This window comes from Perca flavescens, chromosome 10 (genome assembly GCF_004354835.1).
Source record: "Perca flavescens isolate YP-PL-M2 chromosome 10, PFLA_1.0, whole genome shotgun sequence".
Lineage (NCBI taxonomy): Eukaryota > Metazoa > Chordata > Actinopteri > Perciformes > Percidae > Perca > Perca flavescens.
In genome coordinates this window covers 17,112,974-17,137,375 of record NC_041340.1, presented here as the reverse complement: position 1 = coordinate 17,137,375, position 24,402 = coordinate 17,112,974, and the positions used below count along the sequence as shown (strand labels likewise).

At 39.3% G+C, this 24,402-nt stretch overlaps 1 protein-coding gene across 3 annotated transcripts in view; it reads left to right on the top strand.

Moving 5' to 3' along the window:
- The window catches only part of mid2 (midline 2), a 175,405-nt gene that overhangs the window by 102,131 nt on the left and 48,872 nt on the right, over positions 1–24,402 (top strand). For 2 of the 3 annotated variants that reach the window (XM_028588731.1, XM_028588730.1), the window contains 2 exons: positions 18,269–18,334; positions 20,044–20,139. In XM_028588731.1, the coding sequence (XP_028444532.1) occupies positions 18,269–18,334; positions 20,044–20,139 (162 nt within the window). The remainder of the gene's footprint in view (positions 1–18,268; positions 18,335–20,043; positions 20,140–24,402) is intronic. The other variant, XM_028588732.1, reaches the window with a different exon arrangement.

Below are 24,402 nucleotides of genomic sequence, written 5' to 3'. Positions count from 1 at the left end.
TTTTTTTTAACAGGGCTTTTTCAATGTAAAATAAAGCCACACTAGAGCACTACTTACTGTGCTCCATGGTTGCAACACAAGCGCCTGGCCGCCACGGAAACCAGAACTTGCATGTGTTAAATTTGGAACCCATGATCAGATTTGAAACCAAATCCTCCAAACAATTCCAATAAACGATGGAATCGTATTTTTGAAACGATTCCAAGTAGGAATCTGTTCTCGATGCCCAACCCTAGAAATAAGGCACATTTGCAAGTAACATTTATTTTAATAATCTCTTAATTGCACTAATATTTTCTTAATAGTTTTTATAAAATGTCAGAACATTTTGAAAAAAAACTAAAACAAAGCGTAATGTCTTCAGGTTTATTTTTTTCAAATGAAAGTTGTGACAAGTTTATCACAAGGGAAAAATAAAGCAGCACATTCTCAAATTTGATGTTACTGTAACTGAAATAAATGTTCTGATAACTAAAAGTTAACACTTAAGTTTTTTTATTGCTTTAATTTAGTTCACAAATACATCTGTGCTTTTGTGCAGTAGTCTAATCAATGGTCACATCATTAATTGTATATTGTGTGTGTATATATAGTGTATATTCTGCTTCTGTATATGAACCTCAAACTGCAACTCTTCAGAGACTCTCCAATTAATATATTATTACATTATATGTCAGTTATAAAACCTAAAATGGTAGCAAAGAATAACTGCAAGCAAAAGAAAAAAGGTAGTTAAAATAGTCTAGCCAGAACTGAACCCAATAGCGCCCCCTAGAAATGGTCCTCACTTCAATGGTACAATGACTGTTCTTATACTTGGTTTTAAAAATAATCTGAGGTGGAAAACTGGGTCAGGGAGACATCTAGTGTTTAAATATAGCATTAGTTTGTCTGTAAGTGTAGCAGAAAGGGTGGTCCTCACTTCAATAGCAAATATACCCGGTCCTCACTCTTAAGCCCATACAAGAATGTGTGTGTGTGCGTGCGTGCAACTGGCTATACTTCACTACTGTCAATGCATCATGCATGTGCTGTGAAAATATGACACACCAGCCCATCACATTTAGTGGGTCATGAAAAAAAAAACGTATCAAATCACTCCCAGGCTTTGCATCATGCATATGCACAATTTATGCAGAAAGAAAGTGGAAAGCTTTTAAGAGCTTTGGTGTCAGCAGTGATACAATGCAAGAATAGGGATATAACCGACATTACTTATCTTTGAGTTTTGTGTGTACTGTATGCTTGGGAGCGATGTACAAATTTTTCCATTCCCATTTATCCATTATACATCCAATCACTTTTTTTCCATAAAATGTGAGCAGCGTTTCCTTGTGTAGCTGGATCCTTGTTATGTTCAGGTTAGGCAGCTACCGTAAACACTGTGATACTGATTCACTGCTATGTGATCTATATTGGAACTGATTAGCTACACTCAAAGGGTTACTCCCAAGAGTTGTATCTGTAAATCAGTGATGTTCTCATGATTTAGAAACTCTGCATCTTATACTTAATAATCTACTCACTCAATAGCATTCATTTTAAACAACTTGGTTATTTAAAAGTCCATTTTATCCCACAGTCTTTCCTACTATGTGTGCTTAGTCTTAAATAATATCCTTATCGTTTTAGTGTCCCATGTACTAAATCTTGTTTTAAGGGATTTTTCACACTCCCAAGGATAAAATTCCTGAGTAAACTGGATTTTGTTTTAGCATGAAAGTAGCCAACTTCAAAAATACTGAAAATCTGTACAAAATATTTAAGACCATCAGCCTCATACTGTATACCAGTGTCTGCCCTCTGAATCCATGCTGGTTGAACCCTGCTAGATTTTCCTTCCTTCCTGTCTTTCTTTTTTATTTCCTATTTTGTCACCAATTTTTTTTTTTTTTTTTTTTTTTTTTTTTTACAAGGCTTAAAACTGAAATTCAGGCACTCGAAGGCTTGTGCTGTGTGTATTTTAGTGTAAAGCTGTAATAAGTTGACAACATAGCAAAGCTTAGCTGAGCCTCTGACTGTTGACAGACAAGGAAAATAATTTTGTCTAAGCAGCTGATAAATACAACTTTTGTATTCCTGTGATGTCTACCATACAAACATTTATATGTTTATTTACAATGCTTTCAAGTGTGCCAGAATTAGTTCATGTTTATGTTGTTTCTGGTCTTAAAATGTGTAGAATACCTCTTTTTTTTTTTTTTTTTTTTTTTTACAGTAGCTGTATTCATGTACATGGTTTGTCATAATGCACTGCAGATCATAAACTCTGTATATGTCTTTTCGTTAGATGGCTGGCAGCTACACACCACAACATAAGAGGATTTACACATTAATTAACAGTGGAAACTCATCTTGCTATGCTGATGTTATTTTCCACTGGCTTCTAAGCATTTTGGTTCCAACCCTTCATATATTGCCAAATTATTTGCCTGTAATATCTGATGAGTAAGCAGTCCCTAGTATTAATCTGCAACAATCCCTGCCTCAGATCACATTTATATGAGGGGAAGGGAGGGGCTCTGTTTGAGGAAACTGATGACAGATGCAGTCTATGAACATTACTTGATTTAGAAATTAAATTTTTTTAGTGGCTATGGGGAATTTGTAAAGGCTTGATAAAATTCAACTAATTTTAATCATACTAGAGATTTTCCAGTCAAACGGATAAATTACAGCCTGAGTCTCGCAGAAGCTGTTTTGGTTTGTGGCTTGGGGGACAGTGGACAAGACAATGAAGCATAACAGGAATATTTATACTGGGTCTGGAACGTCAGTCAGCATCCAACTTCTGAATTTCTTTATCCCATACACACACACACACACACATACACAGTATATGTATGTGTGCTGATGTGTACGTGATGAGTTCTGCGTCCTGTTGTGAGGCTGCCAGGCAGGAACAGTGTGTTGTGGCTGGGAAGAGACTTTAAACCAACGACACCAGTGTGAGATGAACAGCACGTCTTCACTGGCCTTAGGACAACAGGGATTCATCCCGTACTTAAAATGGCCTGTTGGTTCTCTGAGCTGCACCTGGGTATTATCTATTATCTTAATGTTGAAGGGTGAATTTCAAGCATTTACAATGCATATTCAGCCTATAACAACTCAGTTTAATAAAATAATAATGTATTCTTATCATGTCATTTCCTGCTTTCCTGCTTTTTTTCTGAAATTAAATATGCACTTCTTGATCTTTAAAGTGTGCCTTTAAAGTTGCTTTATAAATATGTTATATTAATAATGGCACCATGGCACACCTGACTCTGCAGTTCCCTTCAGCTCTATGGATATACTGTTCTGGTTCACTCTCACCGCTCTCATCAGTGTCGCTTTCAGCCATAGTACCTGCCTACATGCCCAGCACAAGACAGCAGACATGCAAAGCTAGCACCTACCTGGTGAACATAGTGGAGTTGGTGGATACCAAAACAGAGCTAAAAGCATTTCAAATTGCTAATGTTGCTCCGTGTCTCCTCGATGCATAAATAGGCAACCACAGTATATGCCACATGTCCACCATAACGTTATAAGGTGGTTATAGTTTTTAGCATTAATAAATGCAGGTTCAAAGATTTGGTCACACCAGAAAATGGTAGCACTAGAAGTGACTGTAGCTGACTCTACATTACTAGCTAAACCTGTAAAAAAATCTTCATTGATGGAACTGGCAGCTGAAGGATTGAAAATTAAAGCACCCATTAGGTATTTTGCCTTGATCATCTCTTGATGGGAACTCTACATTGTGGTGTCAAATTATATTATCAAATATTTTTTGATTTTCGTGGTGTTTTGAATTCAATGTACTGTACAGTACTGACTCAACTAGACTGATAACTGGAAGCCAAACGAGCCTCATTTGCTCCGTTCCCTCTGAACCTCGGAAACTACTTAGTGATAGTTGCTTCTCATCGTACATTCTCATTATGGAGTGCTTTTCCTTTTTGAAGGCAGTGGCTTTGTCCACTTCAGTTTTGTCTCTAAGACAGCTGGTTTCCTTTTTAGCAGCTTTACTGTTGCAACTGCTTGTAATGTAAAACACATAATTTTCCATTCAGCAGGGAGCTAAAGAACTCAATGACACTGGGGGCCAGATGTACGTACATTTGTGAATGTAGTGTTATCAGCTATGGCCAACCCGCAGAAAGCGCACACTGTGATACTTCAGCTCACGTTGTATTTACCAAACCTGCTGTTCATTGGGTAATCAGCGCCATTCTCCGCCCACTATACCGTAAATTGCGCTGTAGCAAAGCGTTAAGTACTGGTGCTATGATACGACTGAGTGCAGACTGCGATATTCCCACTGCTGATGCTATGACTGTTTGAAATGATCCTGATGCCAGTATATTTGTAATGTAGCGAGGAGTTTAACAACTGCTGGAATGGAATGTGAACGCTGAGTCTGAGATTCTATGTCATCTTTGATTTCTTCCAGTAACTGTAATATTGCATGGCTGCTTAATCTGTAACGCTTAATGATTTTGTGTTCACTCAACCCAAAAAAGTGTGATCCTTGTGGCAAAAATCTTTTCAGCTCGTCTCCTTGGCCTATGTCTCCGTCTTGCTCGGATTACTGCAAGACTAGGGGCATATGTGAGGAAACCCGCTTGCGGCTGGTTTACACCTGCTTTTAAGAGGCAGATCATTTTCACCACAAAATAGAGGTTCGCTTTCACGGGCGGTTTTAGGCGCACTTTACGCTTCCCCTCCCATCTCTTTATGGGAAACTCCAACTTTCCCCTTGACCCTCCCATGAATGCATATGTATGACACGGAAAAGCGCAATTTGCCATTTTCAGTTCCCGCGACAGGCAGTCTGCACTTTTACCTCAGTGCGGCCTGTTTGTACATACCTCGCCATACTTTTATGCACACGTTGTGAATTAAATACGCCTGAAGTGGGTGCAAAAGCGTTAGTTCATCTGGCCCAGGGTGTTAAGAGCAGCAAATGACCAAAACTGGATGAAGGCCATAGTATGCACTTGAGTAAGCTGAGAAACCAATATTGCCTATCTGCTTACAGTTACACCATGTTGAATATCATCATCATCATCTCACAAATTGAGTTATGTTTTAGGCTTTCATGTCATTTAAGCTGCAACAAGACAGCTTAGGCAATCATATTACAGTAACAGTGAATAATTGCATCCCTGTAAAGGCCTGGTCAGTCAGGAATCAGTTGGCTTAGTTCAAAATCACAGAAAATCAAGAGTTAAGAGAGAGAAAAGTGAAATATGGGAGAAAAGACTGATGTTGACAGTTTTTCTACAGTTTCCAAATTCAACATGGGTTATTCAGATTGGATTAAAATCCTTTTGTTGTTTTGTATAAGTGTCTGTAGGATTGTAAAATGGAAAGATACATGGGGAAACCCAAGTGGTTGCATAGTTTGAGCAATATGCAAGAATGTTTAAGATGTTTGAATTTGTTGAAATTTTGGGGATACACGTCTTTAAAGTTGCCTTGTCCCATCTTTGTATTGTTACATATCTCTCTTACATAAAGTTATTCCCATCCATACTTTTTCTTTGGCGCAAAGTTCTTGAAATGGATTTCTAAGCATGTGTGTGTTGTTTTGGCTGGCTGAGGAGAATTTCAGTCTCCCACACTGTTCTCAAGCATCTTGTTTTTTCCTAGACACAGCTGTCTTGGACACAAATGTTCTTCATTCCATTCCCATGAATCTTTTGCTTCCTGAAACATGCACATTTACTTTCAAAACACACACTTGCGCGCGCACACGCACACACACACACACACACACAAACACGCCCAAAAAACGGTGAGCACCATTATCTAACACAGTGACACACATAGTGTGGGAAGCTAGAAAGTGCAGCATATAAGATCTAAAAGTCGCCGCTTGTAAGCCGTGTAACATACTGTTACTGCAGATACATTTTTTTATGATGGGATGTATGTGGCATTGTAAGTTAAAATTTTTAATATATTCTGAATTGATTTGTATTTTAAGCAGTTACATATGTATTGCTTGTATCACTAAGCATTCATTTAAGAAAAAGGAGAAAAACATGAACATCTTTCCAATTCTAATTACTCATCCACTGTAAATATTATGTTCCAAAACCGTCCATATCAGAGCTGAACCAGAAAATAAAAGTCAATCTGTCCAGAAAATGCAACAATTTTTTTTGGCACAAAATACAAAATGTGTGTTTAGATTAAACATTTAAAATATAGTATCTGCTTGCTTGTATTCAGCCGTTCAAGGCTGCATTTCTCCACAGCATGAACTCTTGACCGCAAGTTAACCCGCGTCTGTGAGGGACACCAGACATCTGGCAGTGTTAGGCCAAGATTTACAGGTTATTTAAGTTTACAAGATTTTGGACAATATTCTGCCACAGGAGCAACAAAAGAGAGGAGGAGCAGCAGGACAATATGACTTGTGAATTAACTTTTGGAAAACTTGAGTCACCTGGAGCTTGTCATGTGACAGAGAGATTGCGAACATGCCTTCTTTGTGTCTGATAGCACTGGCTGCATTGTCCTATAACCCAACCTCAGTGAGAAGATAGAAGAGAAATATCTGTTTGGTTTTATTCATTCAATTCTGCAGGTGGCTGCTTGTTTTTGATTAGGTATTATATTGATAGGTGTAGATGTGATGTTAGTTTTTAATGTAAAAACAAACAAATACTGAACTTCATCCTTTTAAGTCTGATGTCACTGATCTGCAAGAACATCCCTGGAAGTTTCTATTTAGCTCGGGTTACGCAAAGGAAGTTCAGCTCCGCGGGGAGCACCCTGGCACCCTGCCAGCAGCCGGTCACACGGTAACAGGTGTCACATATAGATGTTATGTAGCTGCCATCAGCACTAGAGTTACATGACCTCATCTATAAATACATGATAGTGACATGATTTACTGGCCTGCTTCCTGGGCACGGTCAGTCCAATTAGATAAGGTAAAGTATAGAAGAGATAGAGAGTAAATCACTTTGCCCACCTTGGAGGAAGCAAACCCATCTGTTAGGGTGGACAGATCCACTTTGATACTAATAGAGTTGCTCTGTCTTGTCACTGACCACTGCCACTGTGTGAAATGGAGGAGAGGAGTGTGTGCAGGCTCTGACTTCTTATATTGTTGCACATTGCCTGCTGCAGACTGAGAAGATGAGAGTCAGGGTCTTTATCTGTTCTACATTTGAATACCTGCCGGGCTCAGTAGGGGGTCACACTGTGGTGGGCAAGATAAAACGCTTCAGGGTGGAAATCTCACCGTTTCTCTCAAACAGGTCTCTGTTTGGCATTATCTACTGTCACATTCAATACCGCTGAAACAGCAGTAAACATAAAGCTGCTGTTTCCCTTAATAACTCCAATTGTGCTTTTTTCCACTTGCCCTTTATGTACTGCAAGTCAATTTCAAACATGTATTCCCTGAAATACAGAGCTCAGGGAATCCATTCAATAAGTCACTTGGTTATTAACTGCTGAAAAATGTGGTTGGTGCAAAAGCACGTTTTTAATCCGAGAGGCGGGGAAGTATATTTGTGGCAGATTGAGTTAAAACCGCACTGAGATCTGTCAAGATAAGCAAAAGTCTTAGAGAGGACGTTTTTTTTTTGGAAGCTATATTTGAGACTGCACTAAAAGTAGCTTAGAATCCCAGTTGCTTTAAGTCAGAGCCTTCTGTGTCTCCTTTTCCCCAAAAATAATGTCAGTAATGATACACATTTTGCATTAAGATGTCATTGAGCATGCGGCAGCACCTCAGGTTTAATTTCGACATGTGCTCCTCTGTGTGTTTTAAGTGCATGTTGCATATATGGGTGTGTTAACCCTCCTACTGGTTGCATTAATGTCATATGCTTTCAGAAACGAGGCGTTCGCTGCCTCTGAACCTTCTCACCTCAAAAGAAATTGACTAACTGTGTTGCTCATAACGTTATCACACACTTGCAGAACCAACCCCCATTTCTGTAGTCTATGAGCTCAGATGAACTCCTCTGGAGGTTTTAGTAGAAGCTGACAAGTGTCTAGCTTGGAAAGTGTTAGTCACACCAGATTATTATCCCTGTTACTGAACGTTTAAAAAGATGACATGTACAGCGAAAAGAAGTCCAAAGAGAGAGTAGATTGATTTAGTAGAACTTCAAGATCGATAATAAACGTGTCCTTTCAAGTTGGACTGCTATTTGCTATGGCAGCCAAAGTTGTGACGCCTGCTATCTTTAGGTAACCGGCCTAATAAAACATGTTAAAATTTAAACTGAGAAGTAGAGATAGCACAACGCCTTAGAGACAGGATTCTTATTGTCACAGTTATTTAGTTTTTACAGGTTATTAAAAAAGCCGAATGAAGAAGTGAAGAAGAAGATGGGGGTTGAGGAAGAAATTAGGAGAGGGCGACAGCTGACATTATAGAAGAGCGGGGATGAGAGATCAGAAGTGGCAGGGAAACAAGAAGCGAAGGGAAAGAGAAGCTATAGGGATTCCATGATGTTCAATGTTTAATCATCACTTTAGATTTAAATGACAAGACCTCGCGTCTAGCCAACTTGCCTCCAGCTGACCCACAGGTGAGGCTTCAGCTGTCAACAAGGAAAATAGGAAATAGATTAACTTAAAGGAGAAATCCAGCGCAAAATGAACCTAGGGGTTAATAACACAATGGGTACCGAGTCGACCGTTCTCTGGGATATGTGACCAGTTTTAGCGCAAACCGCTAATTAGCTTATAACACTAGTCGTCGGGGCACGCGAAAGTAAAAAGAAATCGCTATTTCTATAGCACTAACAAGGCTCAAAATAGCACCACACTTCCATGGTAGCATAATGAGGGTCTCTACATGTAAACCGAAGCATTGAGAACTTTGTAAGTTTATTAAAAAGATAGTTTATAAAGACTATCGTTCACTATACAGGCAGGTAGTGGTATAGAAATAGCGATTTCTTTTTTACTTTTGCGTGCCCCGATGACTAGTGTTATAAGCTAATTAGCGGTTTGCGCTAAAACTGGTCACATTCGATTAGCATGAAAACATATCCCAGAGAACGATCGTCTCGGAACCCATGTGTTATTAACCCCTAGGTTCATTTTGCACCAGATTTCTCCTTTAAGATAGTGCAGAAATGCTGTTTAAAGCAGTAGTTTGACAATTTAGGGAAATGTGCTTATTGGCTTTCTCACTAAGAGTTAGATGAGAAGATCAATACTACTCTCACATCTGAACAATAAATATTTAGCTGGAGCCAGTTAGCTTAGCTCAGCATAAATATTGGAAGCATCAAGTCTAGCTCTGTCCAAAAGTAACAAAATCTGCTCCTCTAAAGCTCACTAATTACCATGTTATATTTTGCTTGTTTATCCATACAAAAACTGAAAGGTAAAAGTGACGGCCAAGAAATAGTCTGGCACTAAACCTCCCATAAAGTGGTGAATTGTCGTTTTTACACTACAGCTTTTGTAGGTATTAAACAAACAATCTGTCATGTGTTAATTAATGTGCTAATTAATGAGTTTAAGAGATGCTGTTTGGCAAATTATGTTATGTTTGGAAAGAGCCAGGCTAGCTGTTTCCTCCTGCTTCCATTCTTTATGCTGAGCTAAGCTAAAAGGCTCCTGGCTCCAGCTACATATTTATTGTACAGACATGAGAGTGGTATAGACCTTCTTAAATAACTCTCTGTGAGAACGTAAATAAGTCAACAAGTCTGTAGAAATTCAATCAGCTCTTCTATGGTATTTCTGTGTTCACAGAGAGAGGAGCTGACATTCCCAGTGTACATGTTGTGCACAGAAAGAGAGATTACAATGATGCAATAGAAAAAGATGATTATGATGGTGATGGTGATACCATTCTGAGAAAATCTCATCTTCTGCCTGAATTTTTTTCCTCTACCATGCACCCTCGTCTCAGAAGGGGAAAATGGATTTGAGGTGCATGTACCCTCTCGACCAGAAAGCTGTGCATATCCAGTGTTTGTGAAGTGCACATGAATTTTCCACAAGCGCAAATGTGCTTTGGGTCAATGTCACTTTGTGTGTTATTTAGTGATATAGTAAAACCCTGTCAAGGACTCTCAAAACTGTGGGACCGTGATGAAAACTTCACCACTGTCATTTCAGTTATTCATTGTGTTTTCACAGGCAAACAGCTCTGAATCTCAGTATCTTATGGGAATACAGCGCCAGCTGTTCTCTATCTGTCTTTCCTAACGGCTTTCAATAATGTTTTCTTTAGTAATAAAATATAATGAGAGAGAGCAAACGTAATGTGGAGGTGACAAACCAGAGAGGGCCAATTAATCTGAGTCTGAGAGTGTAAAGATCGTCACTATACCCAGGTTACACTTTTTAACATGTGCCATAGATTTGTATCCGCTTTGTAACTAGACAAACAAGACATTTGTCACCTCCACATAAATGTGTCTTCTTTGATATCACCACATCTCTGTCTCTCCTCCTCACTCTGCATGATGTCTCGGTGCTTAAAGGCTTAAGGGGAGGTTTTGTGAACTAACTAACAAACTGGGTGCAACTGACTGCCGTGCTTATCTCACTTCTGTGGTAACTTTTTGAACAACGCTGCGTTTAATTAATTTAAATCACGTAGGATTATAGTGCTTCATCAGAAGCCCATCCTGATTTAGTTATTCAAGTAAAAGATGTCGGTATGAGATTCATGGAGCCAATGTAAAATTGCAAAGCTGCTATAAAATTGCCTCTGAAATCTCTGGCTCCACTGAGCAAAAACCAACATGAGGTTGTTTTATGCTTGTGCACGCATCCGTAATATTTACTAATACAAAATATACAAATCTTTCCTGCCTCATTTTAGGATTTTCTGCACTCTCTGCACCCAGATAACCAATCAGGTTGCCTGTTTGTTTTTTTCTCTTGGCAAACATCTTCTGCAGCAGCCGCTTGTTTTTGTGTCAGCTGCGGTTCTCATTACGCTGTTATATATTTGAGGGTGTACACGGCACGTCTCTGTGATCTCCTGTGGGTACTGGCTTTGCAGATCTGCGCTTTCATTGAAATATAATCTTTTTTTACTTTTTGACCAGTCACACAGTTAATCGCGATTCATTTCACAGTCAAATTAAATACATTCCTCCTCTCTACTTAATTCCACACCATGTTTTGCTAGTTGGTAATTTTTGTCCATCACACATCTCATTTGATTTTAGTTACTGTCATTGTTGATTTTGTTACTGTGTGGGCACAGTTCAACATGTGTCTGAGAAACACTCCATAAATATTGTCTACAAGAACCTTGGACTGAACTAAATGAAAGTATGACTCATTGTTTTGGCTTCTGAGGGCAAAATTGGTGGAAATTCATAGCAGTGCTTTGCAAAAAAGTAGGTATTTTGTTGATAATTTTTCATTGAAGCAATGAGAGGGTTTAGAGACACAGAGCTAAGCAACATCCTCTGGGTTCCTATCAGTTAGAATGACTCAGACCCAAAACACTGCTTTCTCTGTTATTGAATTTTAGAAAATAAGGCAAAATGAATAACCGTGTCATATGAATATACCAAAGAGCCGGCAGCTGGATAATTGCATTACAGCCAATAAAATGTTGTGTGCTGCCTGTCTGTCAGTGTGACTCTCTCTTGCTGTTAGGTGCTCTTTCTCTCTCTCTTTTTTTATTTCTCAGTCTCGTTGTCAATTTCTCTACCTAGTCAGGTTTTTCATGCCAAGTTAAGCAGGCATTTTGGCTAAAAGAATTGGTGAATATACAATCCATTTGCAATGGCAATCAATCAGGAGGCGAAGACAGTGGAGCCCATCATGCTGCAGGCTGCCACTTAGAGCTGGTGCCGTGGGAGGTGAACGTAGAGGACAGGCGGCTGTTAACAAGCCATGGAAATTCTACCTAACGAGCTGGTCCTTGCCCTTACTGTCACACACGGCATATATCCCAACTCCAAATACCAAAATATCTACAGTGGATGGCTCATATATTTATTTGTTTATTATATTGTGACTATGCACATTAATAAAAAATGTTTAAAATTTGCAAAAGTTTGCCAAAAGGTTTTTTCCATACCTAATAAAAAAACCCAAAGGAAAAGACTGCTGAGGAAATATCTGAATTATGTGGGTTATATGAGATTATATGAGAAAGCATAACAAAGTCCTGTTGTATATTGTAGAACCAATTTGCCTGACATTGCAAAAATAACAAGCCAGCTTTATGTAGATAATGCTGTGTGCAAATGATGCCAAGACTGTCGATTTTTATTTAGTTTTTTAAAGAAAGAAAGAAAGAAAGAAAGAAAGAAAGAAAGAAAAAGCAAAAAACTCCATAGGACATTCGCGTTTCCTGTTTTACAGAGAGGTTAGAGGTTTAGGTCAGCTACCGGACCGTGTTTTCAGAGGCAGCAGGAATTCAGTGTGTTGCTGAAGGACATTTAACTTGGATTTTCTGATTGGAGAATCAAGCCTCTCTGCTGATGAGGACACTCTGTTGCCTATTGAAGCCTACATTTTAAGATGTGAAACATACTGTAGCCCTTTTAGGCCCTTAAAGGAATTATCCAACATTTGAAACTTAATCATTTGCCGTTTTACCCTAGAGTTAGAAGATTAGATCCTTCTTCTTGTGTTTTGTTTACATCTGTCACAGTCCAGATATTATCAAGAGTACCGAGGTGTTGCCTTTGAGTATCGATACAAATATGAGTAGTATCTACTCTATATGCTATAAGTGCTGTATATTGATGTTAACAGAAGTGACATTTGCAGAACTGGTGTTTCTTAGAGAAGTACTAATTATTTTATGTTTTAAGGAATTTAATCAGCCCAATTTTGTTTCTTTCGAAAGGCAATTTGTTGTACAGGCATATTGACACAAGCATTGAACCAGACATCTACAGCACTATTTATCTAACACATAACATACACACATCAATAAATAAAAACAGTAAAAGGAGTATATTGCACAATATCATAAATAAATAAAATAAAACTACTGCACATTAGCCTACTTCACATCTATTCCTTCAGTCATACCCCTCCCTACATCTTATTTATTTGAGTTATTGCCATGGGAATGAATGAGTTTTTTGCTCGGTTGGTTCTAACGTTAGGATATCTATATCTATGACCAGAAGGGAACGGCTTGAACTCCTTTGAAAGTGGATGGATTGTATCCATACAAACCTTGTCTGCCTTCTGTGCCAATCTGGTCAGATATAGCTAGTACAGGTCTACCTGTTGCCTACCAATGATTTTTCCACAGGTTTTAATTTTTGAATGTCCATACCAGCATACAATACAATAGGAGAGAATACTCTCGATAAAGGACTTGTAAAAAAGAGTCAAACTGTTGTTATCAACATTAAAATAATTAAGTTTCCTAAGAAAATACAAACGTTGTTGGCCCTTTTTAAAAATGGCATCAGCACACTGATCCCAGGATAATTTATGGTCAATGATGAGAGCGAGATATTTGTACTCCGTCACCAGCTCTATCTCCTCTCCACGTTTTAACCCAAACCTAACCTCAACCACTAGAGGTCAAATGCCTAAACCCAACCAATCGAGCTGCTTAGTAGGGCGGGTCTTGGCGTGGGATTCGTAATTTTGCGTGCAGGTGCGATGGATCGCATACAAATCAATAGGGTGTCGGAATGGTATATGTTTATACTTCTCATCCAACCAAGGTGACAAAGTATTTGTACTTTGTTACTTGACAACTCTGCTCCTCTCCTTTTATCAGAGTCTGAGTGGGTGAGGGAACCCAACGTCTAAAATCCAAGACCAACTCTTTGGTCTTGGACGTATTCAAATGCAACTTGGAGGTTTCACACCAGTCAGCAAATTCATGCAACACTGGACCATGTTCAGTTTCATCTCGCTCCAGTAAACTAGTCACAGCAGTATCATCTGCAAATTGAATTATATGACGTCCAGGATGACTACTGCGACAACAGTCAGTGTACAATATATATAGCAGTGGTGACAAGACACTACCTTGTGGTGTACACACAACACAGTTAGGTAGTATCACTGTTGGCTCAAAAAAACACGTGAAAAAACATGTTCTCTCTCTCTTAAGCAGAGATATTGATCATATTGAACTAAAGCCAAGCCATATATATATGGTATTTTCCTTTCTCAGTTATAATCCATGACAAAGAATTGCACTGTCCAACAAGAATCCAATGTAGGCCGATTGAAATGAAACAGAAAGATCCTTTAAGCTCATCCAACCATATCACTGTTTTCTACTAACCCCACTTCATCTCAGTCCAGACCCCCGCTAATCCACAGCATTAAGTTCCCATCTCTTTACATTCGAATATCACAGCATCCTCAGCCTGTAAAATGATATGAAATTGTCTAATAAAGGCCATTGGGAAATGGTCAGGGATATGGCTTTGCCTCATGCGGCATCTATTTCTGTCTTTTTCTTTTTCACCCTTATTCTTTCCATCCTTTCTTCTTGTTTTTAGCAGTCCTGGGTCAGTCTGCCCCTGACCCAAACAAATAATTGGGAAGCTAAAAGCACACACGCACCCATGAGATATCCCAGAGTCTTATAAACAAAATCAAATGCCAGCTTGTGTCTGGCCTCCTCGTTGCTGTTCAGTAGTCATGACGATCTATTATTCCCTTTCAAACCTACAGAGAGACATTTCTTGATCCTAATCCCCTCACATGTCTAAAACATTGAATTACTATTGGATTTGTTTTCATTTAATATGTATTTTTCTCATATTAATGGTTTTGGGGGGAAGAAACAATTGGGATTTGTAAAGAAGAGAAATTGACTATGACAGTGGACTTGTCCTTCTGTACCCTTCCCAGCAACTTTATTTAAATTCCCTAACCAGACGTGTAAATGAAAGCAAGCATCTTCTCGCTGTCTGCTCCCATTTTTCGCTGATAGCTTGAAGGTCACAGGAGTTCATTCGGAGTTCAAACATGTGAAGCATTTTATTCGTATGAAAGGGAATACCTTAAAGTCATTGTTAAACGTAACTCTTCTACCTTGCACAACAGGCTAAGCAAAAATGCACAAATGGACTGTTTTCGGTTGTAAGATACAAACAAAAAAAGTGTGAACATTTTAGTTTTAAGCATCTCTCATTAATTGGTCTTCAGCCAGCGGGTTACGAGACAAGCGTGACTCCCTGTTTGTTATACCCTGTTACAATTGGTTGGTCTCAAAAGCTCTGCCCTATGGAATATTATCCTCAGACAAAAACCCTGTTTCCCAGAAGGCTTGTGTTACTGACACATCCAGACTCTGAAAAGCCTCTTGTTAACAACAGCTGTAAAGTGAGCTTGTTCTATTCTATTGCTCTTTCTCCAGTTTAATCTCTCCCTCTTTCTCTCACTTTCATTTCTGTTTCTCTTACTGTCTCATTGGGAGGATCCTGAATTAATTAAAAGAAAAAAAGACTTTGAAGTTGGATACTTGGCCTCAGGGCATTTAGTTCCATTTTTGTTGTGGCGGTGGTTTCATTTTTGTTGTAATATTGTGGTAACTACCCGGAGATTCAGCCACTGGACAATGACATCTTAATTAGGCATGTGATGCAGGCAACATAAAAACACAGCATTTTTTTTTTTCCTATGGCCAAGCACTAATTTCTGGAAGACTTCTCATAACACTTGTGTCCATTTCTCTTACTGCCTAATTTTCTTTGTGATTACATTCTTGACCTCCACTTGACTGTCTTTTAATGTTCCTGTAGCAGATTAACAATGAGCTCAGCCCACACCTCAGGTTGGGGAGTAACACATTACGCTGCAGTGCAATTGGATTACCGTAATATGATTTCAGAAATTGCCAACTGCTTATTTGTCACAGTTACTACTGAAGCACAGACATGTTTTCAGAAATCAGTCATTGGCTTGTTGGATTTCCCAGAAACGTGAGTATTTGGTTTGCCACTTTAAAAACACAATTATTGTAACTGTATTTGTTTTTTGGTACTTTGTGATGTAATTCTGTGTAATTTCATGGTTTAGCAGTAATGTGATTTGATCTACAGACTGTTTAAACAGTGAAGATTAAACTGTCACAGCAGTCTCAACTTTGAGACAAATGTGTGTTCAGTAAACCTTCCATCATTCGCAAGTCTCCTGTAAGACAGAGGTATCGTTTTATTTCTCCCACAATCCCTTACTCAAGTCTCTGTAGCTACTGTAATATAAATAGGGAGCTGTCCTTTTTTGTTTCAAAGAGAAATGGGATCATCTGTAAAGCAATGAAACCCTGGAGCCCCTCAACACAATGCAGTCATATGAGGGGGTGGTGATCTAACCCAAGATGATGGGCTGTCAGCAGCTGTAGTTGTAACTGTGCCGAGACGGACAGAATAAGGACTGAAGTAGCGAGACACAGAGAAAGCCAGGTTAGAGGGAGAGGAGACGTACTATAGAAAAGAGACAAAGCTAGAGAGTGACAGGAAGACAGATAACGAGAGAAAAGACAGCAGCAGAAGAGACCAACGACTGAATTAGAGGGCAGGCCAGACTGAAACTACTCTGCCAAGCTGCCCCTCTCAGCACGGGACTCATGCTTATTTCCATCCCATCAACCCCCTCCATCTCTCTCTCTCTGTTCACTCTCATGACATGCCGTGTCCAAAGCTGAATCAGTGAATGAATGATATAACCCTATGTTAAGAGCCCTGCCTACCCCAGCAAGCCCCATCATGTGTGTCAAACAACTGAAATGCAATTTGTCTTTTCTGCGTGCCGTTTATTTTCCTCCTCCCTACATTCATGTCTTTCTCTGTTTTCCCTTCTCTCATTCCACTCTTCTGTCACTCCTCCCTCCATCTCGTTTATCTCTCTCTCTTTCTGTAATTGTGTGCGTTATTGTATTTATCACCTTTTTACTTTCAATGCTAGTAAACATGTAGGTATAGTTGATAGACTAAGAAAATATAGTGCTAAAGTTTAAACCAAGCCTGGTTATAAACTACGTGTTTACTAAGTGAAGATTTAATTTATTGTTTGTCATGATAGAAATTTTATTTTTGGAAGTTATGTTACAGGTCATGATGCTACAATGACTTTCTGTTTATATACTGTAGTTTTTGATTGGATCAGGAATCCAATCCAAACCAGGTATTTCCTAGCAACCTATTTACACATTAATAGCACCAATACTAGTCTTTACTAGTTAAGACATTAAGTTTTAATGGTGCAACTTGTTTTGGAACTAGCTAGTAGTAGAACTAAGGAGGCTGCTCTAATAATGGTTTTGACAGAATAGCAAGACATCACGTTATATTATAAAAATGTTATCCTTGTTTGCCTTGACATATCATTTTTGCCACCTCCTGCAAGTCACCATCCATTCAACACTTGCTGGCACTTTCTCCCACCCATCTCACCCTTTTTCTGCCTCCATTTCTCCCTTTATCCATGTTCTTCTCTGCTCCCCCTCTCTATCTCTGAGTGGTTTTTGCCGTCTTTGATGTCTGTTGTGTGTTTTAATGAGTTTGTTGTTGATGGTTGCTCGGCCTCCCCCGTGTGCCTCTCTCTGTCTCTCTCTCTCTCCCTCCCTCCCCTGCCACTTGTCCTGCCTTCTGGGCGGAAGCCACAGGAGTGCCAACACAAGTCAGGCAGAAACCTATTTACACACACACACACACACACACACACACACACACACACACACACACACACACACACACAACAGACGTTTTGTGGTCACTCATAGAGAAGATACACACAATTTAAAGTTTAGTGCCTCTATTCACCAACAGTACATATACAAGTACAGGCAGATGTCATCATTATACACAGAGACGTACACACGGCGTGTGTCTTAAATGTATAAATGCAGATACACCTACTGAGTCACACAAAAATACACACACACACACATGCATGTAGGACTATGTATGTAGAGGACAGAGGAGTTTGTTTCACTGCAGTCCCATGGGAGGCAGCTGTGTTCTGATGTATTAATCATCTTCGTCTCCAGCTTGCTAATTAATGACCCATCTGTCCCCGCTCACTGATGTTCCACTTCAAACTCCCTCTTACACAAACACTTCCGCACAGGGCTGCGACACAACAACCAAATGCAAGAGCCAGTGATGTAACTCCAGTTTCAGGGAAATATTAGCAGACACTGTGAGCCACACTCTTGTCTGCATTCATGTAGAAGGCCATAAGAAGAGTGCTTGTGAAAACTTGTTCTGGGAGGAGTTCTCCTCTTCAGTTGCGTTTAGGTGGCAGACGCCGTGGGCTCAGGCTCGTCTGCGTGTGTGTTTACGTGCACTCATGTAGGTGTATGTGTGTGTGTTCGTAGGCTTATCAGGTGAGCCCGGGCAGAGTGTCAGATGCGGTAATGGAGGCTTCAAAAACAAGCGCTGCGGTGAGTTCCCTGGCTGCCTTTTTCCAACCCCACCCTCTTCCCCTATCCCTGTATATAGGTAGACAAGCACACACAGGTAGACACCTGGATGGATAAGGAAGGGATGCAATGAGGGAGTTAAGCAGGCAGATAAACAATTAAGTGGGTGCAAAGTCAAACAGACAACAGGCAGAAAGAGTAAATCAGTCTGAGCGACACGCAGAGGAGATATTGGAAAGCAGAGAGGTACAGTCAGACAGTCACAGTGGTGGCCAGGTGCTTGCCCAGCCCACCTCCCTTTCACTTGCATGAGTAGAGATACTTCAAACACCTCCGCTTGTCTGCTGCTTTGTTCTACTGTTCTCTTTGCAGCTGTGCTTGTTGTTGTTGTTTTGATGCCCATCGCCGTCGCCGCCATCACTGATTTGCTTCCTTTTGATCGGCATTTCCATTTCTGGCTATTTGCTTGTTGTTTCCATTTTCATCTTTTGTACTGTGTGTGTGTGTGTGTGTGTGTGTGTGTGTGTGTGTGTGTGTGTGTGTGTGTGTGTGTGTGTGTGTGTGTGTGTGTGTGTGTGTGTGTGTGTGTGTGTGTGTGTGTGTGTGTGTGTGTGTGTGTGTGTGTGTGTGTGTGTTATTTTTGTTGCATTTGACAAACAGTTAAGGGATAGTAATTGAGTTTGATCATTAAAATTGCCAGTGGAGGTTGATTGGTGTAATTGTTCAGGGGCCAATTTGTGAATTTTTGTGACTTTAAAGTATGACAAGGTCAGACAGTTTCCATATTACAGACAATATATTAAAATATATATGCTATATGAGCATTTGTAGCAGTTAAAAAGCAATTAATTGGGATGGAATTGGGATTAATTTTGTTTTCTTACCTGCAGCATTGAATAGTATGTTTTACTTCAAATGCTGGTTTCAAGGTATTGACTTGTCAGTCCCCAATATTTACTCAGCCATAGGGATCATTTTAACATTTTATCAATGCATAGCAACCTGTATTATGTCTCATAGGCTTTCATAGCATTTGTACCCATGACTGGTTGCCAAACAACAGCAGTAAAACATTTGTAAAGAAACATTTATGCATGGATCTCATATGTTAAAAAGTAACCCTCAGGACATAATATGGAACAGCAGATGGCAAAAGTGTACAGTGTTGTAAATATGTCCCGTTGAAATCACAGAAATCATATCTTAATAATGGCCATTTATTTAGTATCACACTACATAAATTGATAATCTGTAATAACAATCTATATCTGTCAGTTCCTTTTAATGTCCTTTGATTTTCAATGCAGTATTAGAATCGCACTATAGGTTACAACACAAGCTTACAGTGTAGGACTTTAACATTTACTTCAGCTTTTCAGTATAACTGTAAAATGTATGAATTTGAACATGTGAATTAGTACTTAGTATGTATGAGGTTCATTATAGGCTACTGATATTACAGACTTCACCAAAAACATCATATACTATGGCATGCTGCCGCCAGATTCATGTAATAGAGAACGATTTATCATTTAACATGTTTTTTGCATGTTAGAAATTATAATAATTAATCTATCAGGTTTTTGGCCAGTGTCTTAAACTTAATGTTTGAAATTAAAATACACAATTGCATCCATAACCTTGTCCTGTGAATGCACATTTTGCACACTCGATATGTGCTAATGTTCAGCCTTGTCTCCCTGCTCCTTCCTCCTCCTCCTCCCTAACAGCAAACCCTGGAGAACAACCTGACCAACCTGGTGAAGAGAAACAGCGAACTGGAGAACCAAATGGCAAAGCTCATCCAGATCTGTCAACAGGTTGAGGTATGCAACATGTCTATATATTCGTGTCTTTAGTTGTTCGCAGAAGAAAAGGTTCAAGTAGTCATGCTTAATTGTCACTGTGACAGTAATTAAAACCACAGTGAGATTCTCAATTGATCCCCATAGTTTTCAGGGCAGGTTTTGGTCGGGATGATGATGGCAGCCATGAAGCTTCCATATTCCATGTTGGTGCAAGACTAGAACCCTAGTTGATCAAATGAAAGTGGATCAGTTAAAATCAATTACCGCCCTGCAACTCCACAAGAGCTTCCCTGGATTAGGAGTATGTGTTCAAAGACCAGCCCTGTCTCTTAAAAAATATGTTCCCATAGACCAACAAAACTGCATTCTCAATTATGTCCAAGGGAAAAAAATGTTGTCCCAGGTTTACATTCACAAAAACTTTCCTAATTAAAGTCTGCGAAAGTCAGCGTAGGGAGGAGGTTGGGGTGGATGGATCGGTCAAACAAACAGGACTTTCACACGGGAGACTGCTGTTCCTGTTCCGTGTGAAAACAAAAGTAAATGTTAACTTGTTTATGTAACGTATTTAACCTATGTAACGTACTTAACATACTGTATGTACGTAACCAGAGGCGCAACTACACCAAATTCTGACTCTACCATCTGAATGTCTCAACAGAAATCGGACCAGGCAACATTTTTCCAGTCTTCAACTGTCCAATGTTGGTGCTCTCGTGCAAATTGTAGCCTCATTTTCCTATTTTTAGTGGAGATGAGTGGTACCCGGTGAGGTCTTCTGCTGGTGTAGCCCATCCGCCTCAAGGTTGTTCGTGTTGTGGCTTCACAAATGCTTTACTGCATACCTTGGTTGTAACGAGTGGTTATTTGAGTCAAAGTTGATCTTCTATCAGCTTGAATCACTCGGCCCATTCTTCTCTGACCTCTAGCATCAACAAGGCATTTTTGCCCCCCAGGACTGCAGCATACTTGATGTTTTTCCTTTTTCAGACCATTCTTTGTAAACCCTAGAAATGGTTGTGTGTGAAAATCCCAGTAACTGAGCAGATTGGGAAATACTCAGACCAGCCCGTCTGGCACCAACCACCATGCTCAAAGTTGCTTAGATCACCTTTCTTTCCCATTCTGACATTCAGTTTGGAGTTCAGGAGATTGTCTAGACCTGTACCACACCCCTAACTGCATTGAAGCGGTTGCCATGTGATTGGTTGATTAGATAATTTCATTAACGTGAAATTAGGTGTTCTTAATAATCCTTTAAGTGAGTGTGTATATATATATATGTTTGTATATGTATATATATATATATATATATATATATATATATGTATGTATGTATGTATGTATGTATGTATGTATGTATGTATATATGTGTGTGTGGTCTAACTAATAGAACTCCTACCTGTCATCACTGGTCTCATGGTCTCTACTTGATGCCATCGCCGACCTCATGTCTGTCTCATTCTTTCCTTGCCTGTGTTCTTCTCCACTAAGACATATTGTCAAACAAACATTATGTAATAGATTTTCCATATTAGTTTTTCCATATTAATAATATTAAGAAATTCATCTGTTGGTATCAAGTGGCTCCCCCTACACTTAAGATGTATTTATTTATATTAGGACAATGCACATTAATCAACATTTCTGTAAATGCGCCAGTGTTAGCCAGTCAGCTAATTTTCCACCGTAGTCCTAGTATACTTCCACCTTATGTTAGACCTACCTGTTGCCTTCCCCTATCTTTCCTGGTCCACTATCCTCACACCTGAATGAAATGAACTCACTGTTAAATATAGCAGCCTAAATTCAATTCTTAAATCAGCCTAGTGATGGCATCAGATAAGACAACTATTATGCAGTAAGGTTGTGCTGCTGTTGAAATTACATTCACATTTTGGATTTTAAAAAGACACAGACCTTTAAAGAGAGAGAGATGTGACCCTGTAATTACAGCTTCCATGTCACCCAACAGATATAGCCTGTATGTCTGACGGCACAGCTAACATGAACAGCTAATGGTAAAACAAAATATTTTAATGATTCCATGGTAAACCAGAGTTATTGCATAAGTTATGTTTTCCAGTTTCTTGTAATTTATTGTGCATGCTACCTTATATTTACCAGTTGTTATTTTACATGAATAAAATTGAGATATGTCATGCATGGGATTGGTACCATAGGGTTTAACCAAAATGTAAATGTAGCTATCAGCAACATTGGTTTGCATTAAGATAGCTGTAAACTCCACTGTAGCTGCTAGTGTTAGCAAACACTAGCTAGTCTGAGAACAGTCTATGCATGATTCCATGGTAAACCAGAGTTATTGCATTAGTTATGTTTTCCAGATTCTTGTCATTTATTGTACATGCTACCTTATATTTTCCAGTTTTAACCTCAGCAACCTCAGTTTTGCATATCCTAAGATAGCCATAAACCCCCATTTGGCTGCTACATTCCCAGTGTTAGCAAACGCTAGCTAGTCTGTTAACATGAATATTTGTAAGCCTCCAAGCACAAGCACAGACGTCACACTTTAAATCCTACCTGTTACCTTTCACCATCCACTTATTTAACTGCTGTCACATTCCTTGACATGCCATCTCCTTTTCCCTCTTTCTTTTTCTATTTTTAGCTCCCGACTTTATCCATCTTTTTCCATAGATGACAGCTCACTACTCGTACCTGCTCAGCGCTCACATCAAATAACTAATAAAAACCAAACTTATCAGAAAAATTAACACTTGAACATCAGTGTAATCAGAACTACCTAAAAACAGAAACCATCTTTGGGGGGAAATTATTTGACGTGTATATTTAGTTTGGTCAACGTCCCATCCGCTAACATGAACAGGGCAGGATTTATGACCTATATTGCAGCCAGCCACCATGGGGCAATTGACATGTTTTGGCTTCACTTACACAGCCTATGCATCACCCCTGGGGCCCGTTTCAGGAAGGAGGTTTAACAAACTCTGAGTCTAACCCTGAACTCTGAGTTGATTTACCCTGAGATGGGAAACTCTGAGTTTTTGGGTCCAGAACAGCTGATTTGAGTTGGTTCAATCAACTCAGAGTAGGTTGACTCAGAGTAGGTTGACTCAGAGTTAAGCGCGTGCACCACCACAATAAAAAGGAAGCATGAATGGAGCAATGATACTACAATTCACCATGGCAACAAGCACAAACAAATCGGTCGGCATAGTTTATCCCACTGGAACTGGAACTACTCATGCGCACATACAGTGAATTTGAATATATATTTTGTTTTAAAAAAGCAACGCGGCCGCTGCTGCAAAACAGCGGTATTGGTGTGGGAGAAAATTGCTGCTCCAGTCAATGCATAAGCTCTAATATTGTGTATTCATTTCATATTTAATCACAGGTAACCTATAATATTACTGGTGAAAACTGGAATGGTAGTACACCTATAATTTCATTTAGGTGCAATCCTGCGGGCGAAAAAGTAAGCTACTACTAATCCCATTCGGAGGTTGCAGCACCACGTCATTAACAGAATTAAAATGTATAATCATTTAATTCTTTTTAATGGCTCTCACTGGGTGTGTCCAGGGAACACTACAAAAACGTTAAAAAAGGCACACTTTTCTGATGGCTCTGCATTTGCAAAAAACCTAATGCGACACAAAGAATCTGCTAGCATGTAAAAGCATCAATTACCATAGTAACGGACTATGAGGTTAACTCTCTTTCTGAAACCGCCTGGAGTAACCCTTCTTTCTCAGGTTTAAATAACCTCCCTTTATGAAACGGAAAACCCAGAGTTTCCCTCATCTCAGGGTTAACAAACTCTAGAGTTTTCACTAAACCTGCTTTCTGAAACGGGCCCCTGGTGTCAAGCTTAAAAAACTATGAGAAAGTTTTAAGTTTTTTTGTCGCTGACCAATGTGAGGCATTAGAGAGAAAGTTTTGAGGATTGAGGCCTCAACCTGCATGAAATTTCTCTCTTTCACGAATAGATAAACCGTAATCACCCCAAAGCCTGTTATTGATTGTGTACAGTTTATTGCCTCTGCTATTGGTGACTGCTCTGATGCCACGCTCCTTACACTTTGTCTCTGACTCTGGAACATTTCTGATAGAAAAAGCACAGTGGTAGAAATGGAACTTTAATTTCTTTATTTCTCGCTTTCCTTTTTTTTTCTCTCACTCCTCCTGGATCACGGTTGTGCCAGCAATAAAATCTGCACTCCATTCTTTCAGTTCCCTTCACTTGCTACTGATCAAATATTGATTCGTCTCAAAACTAAAAGTGAATTT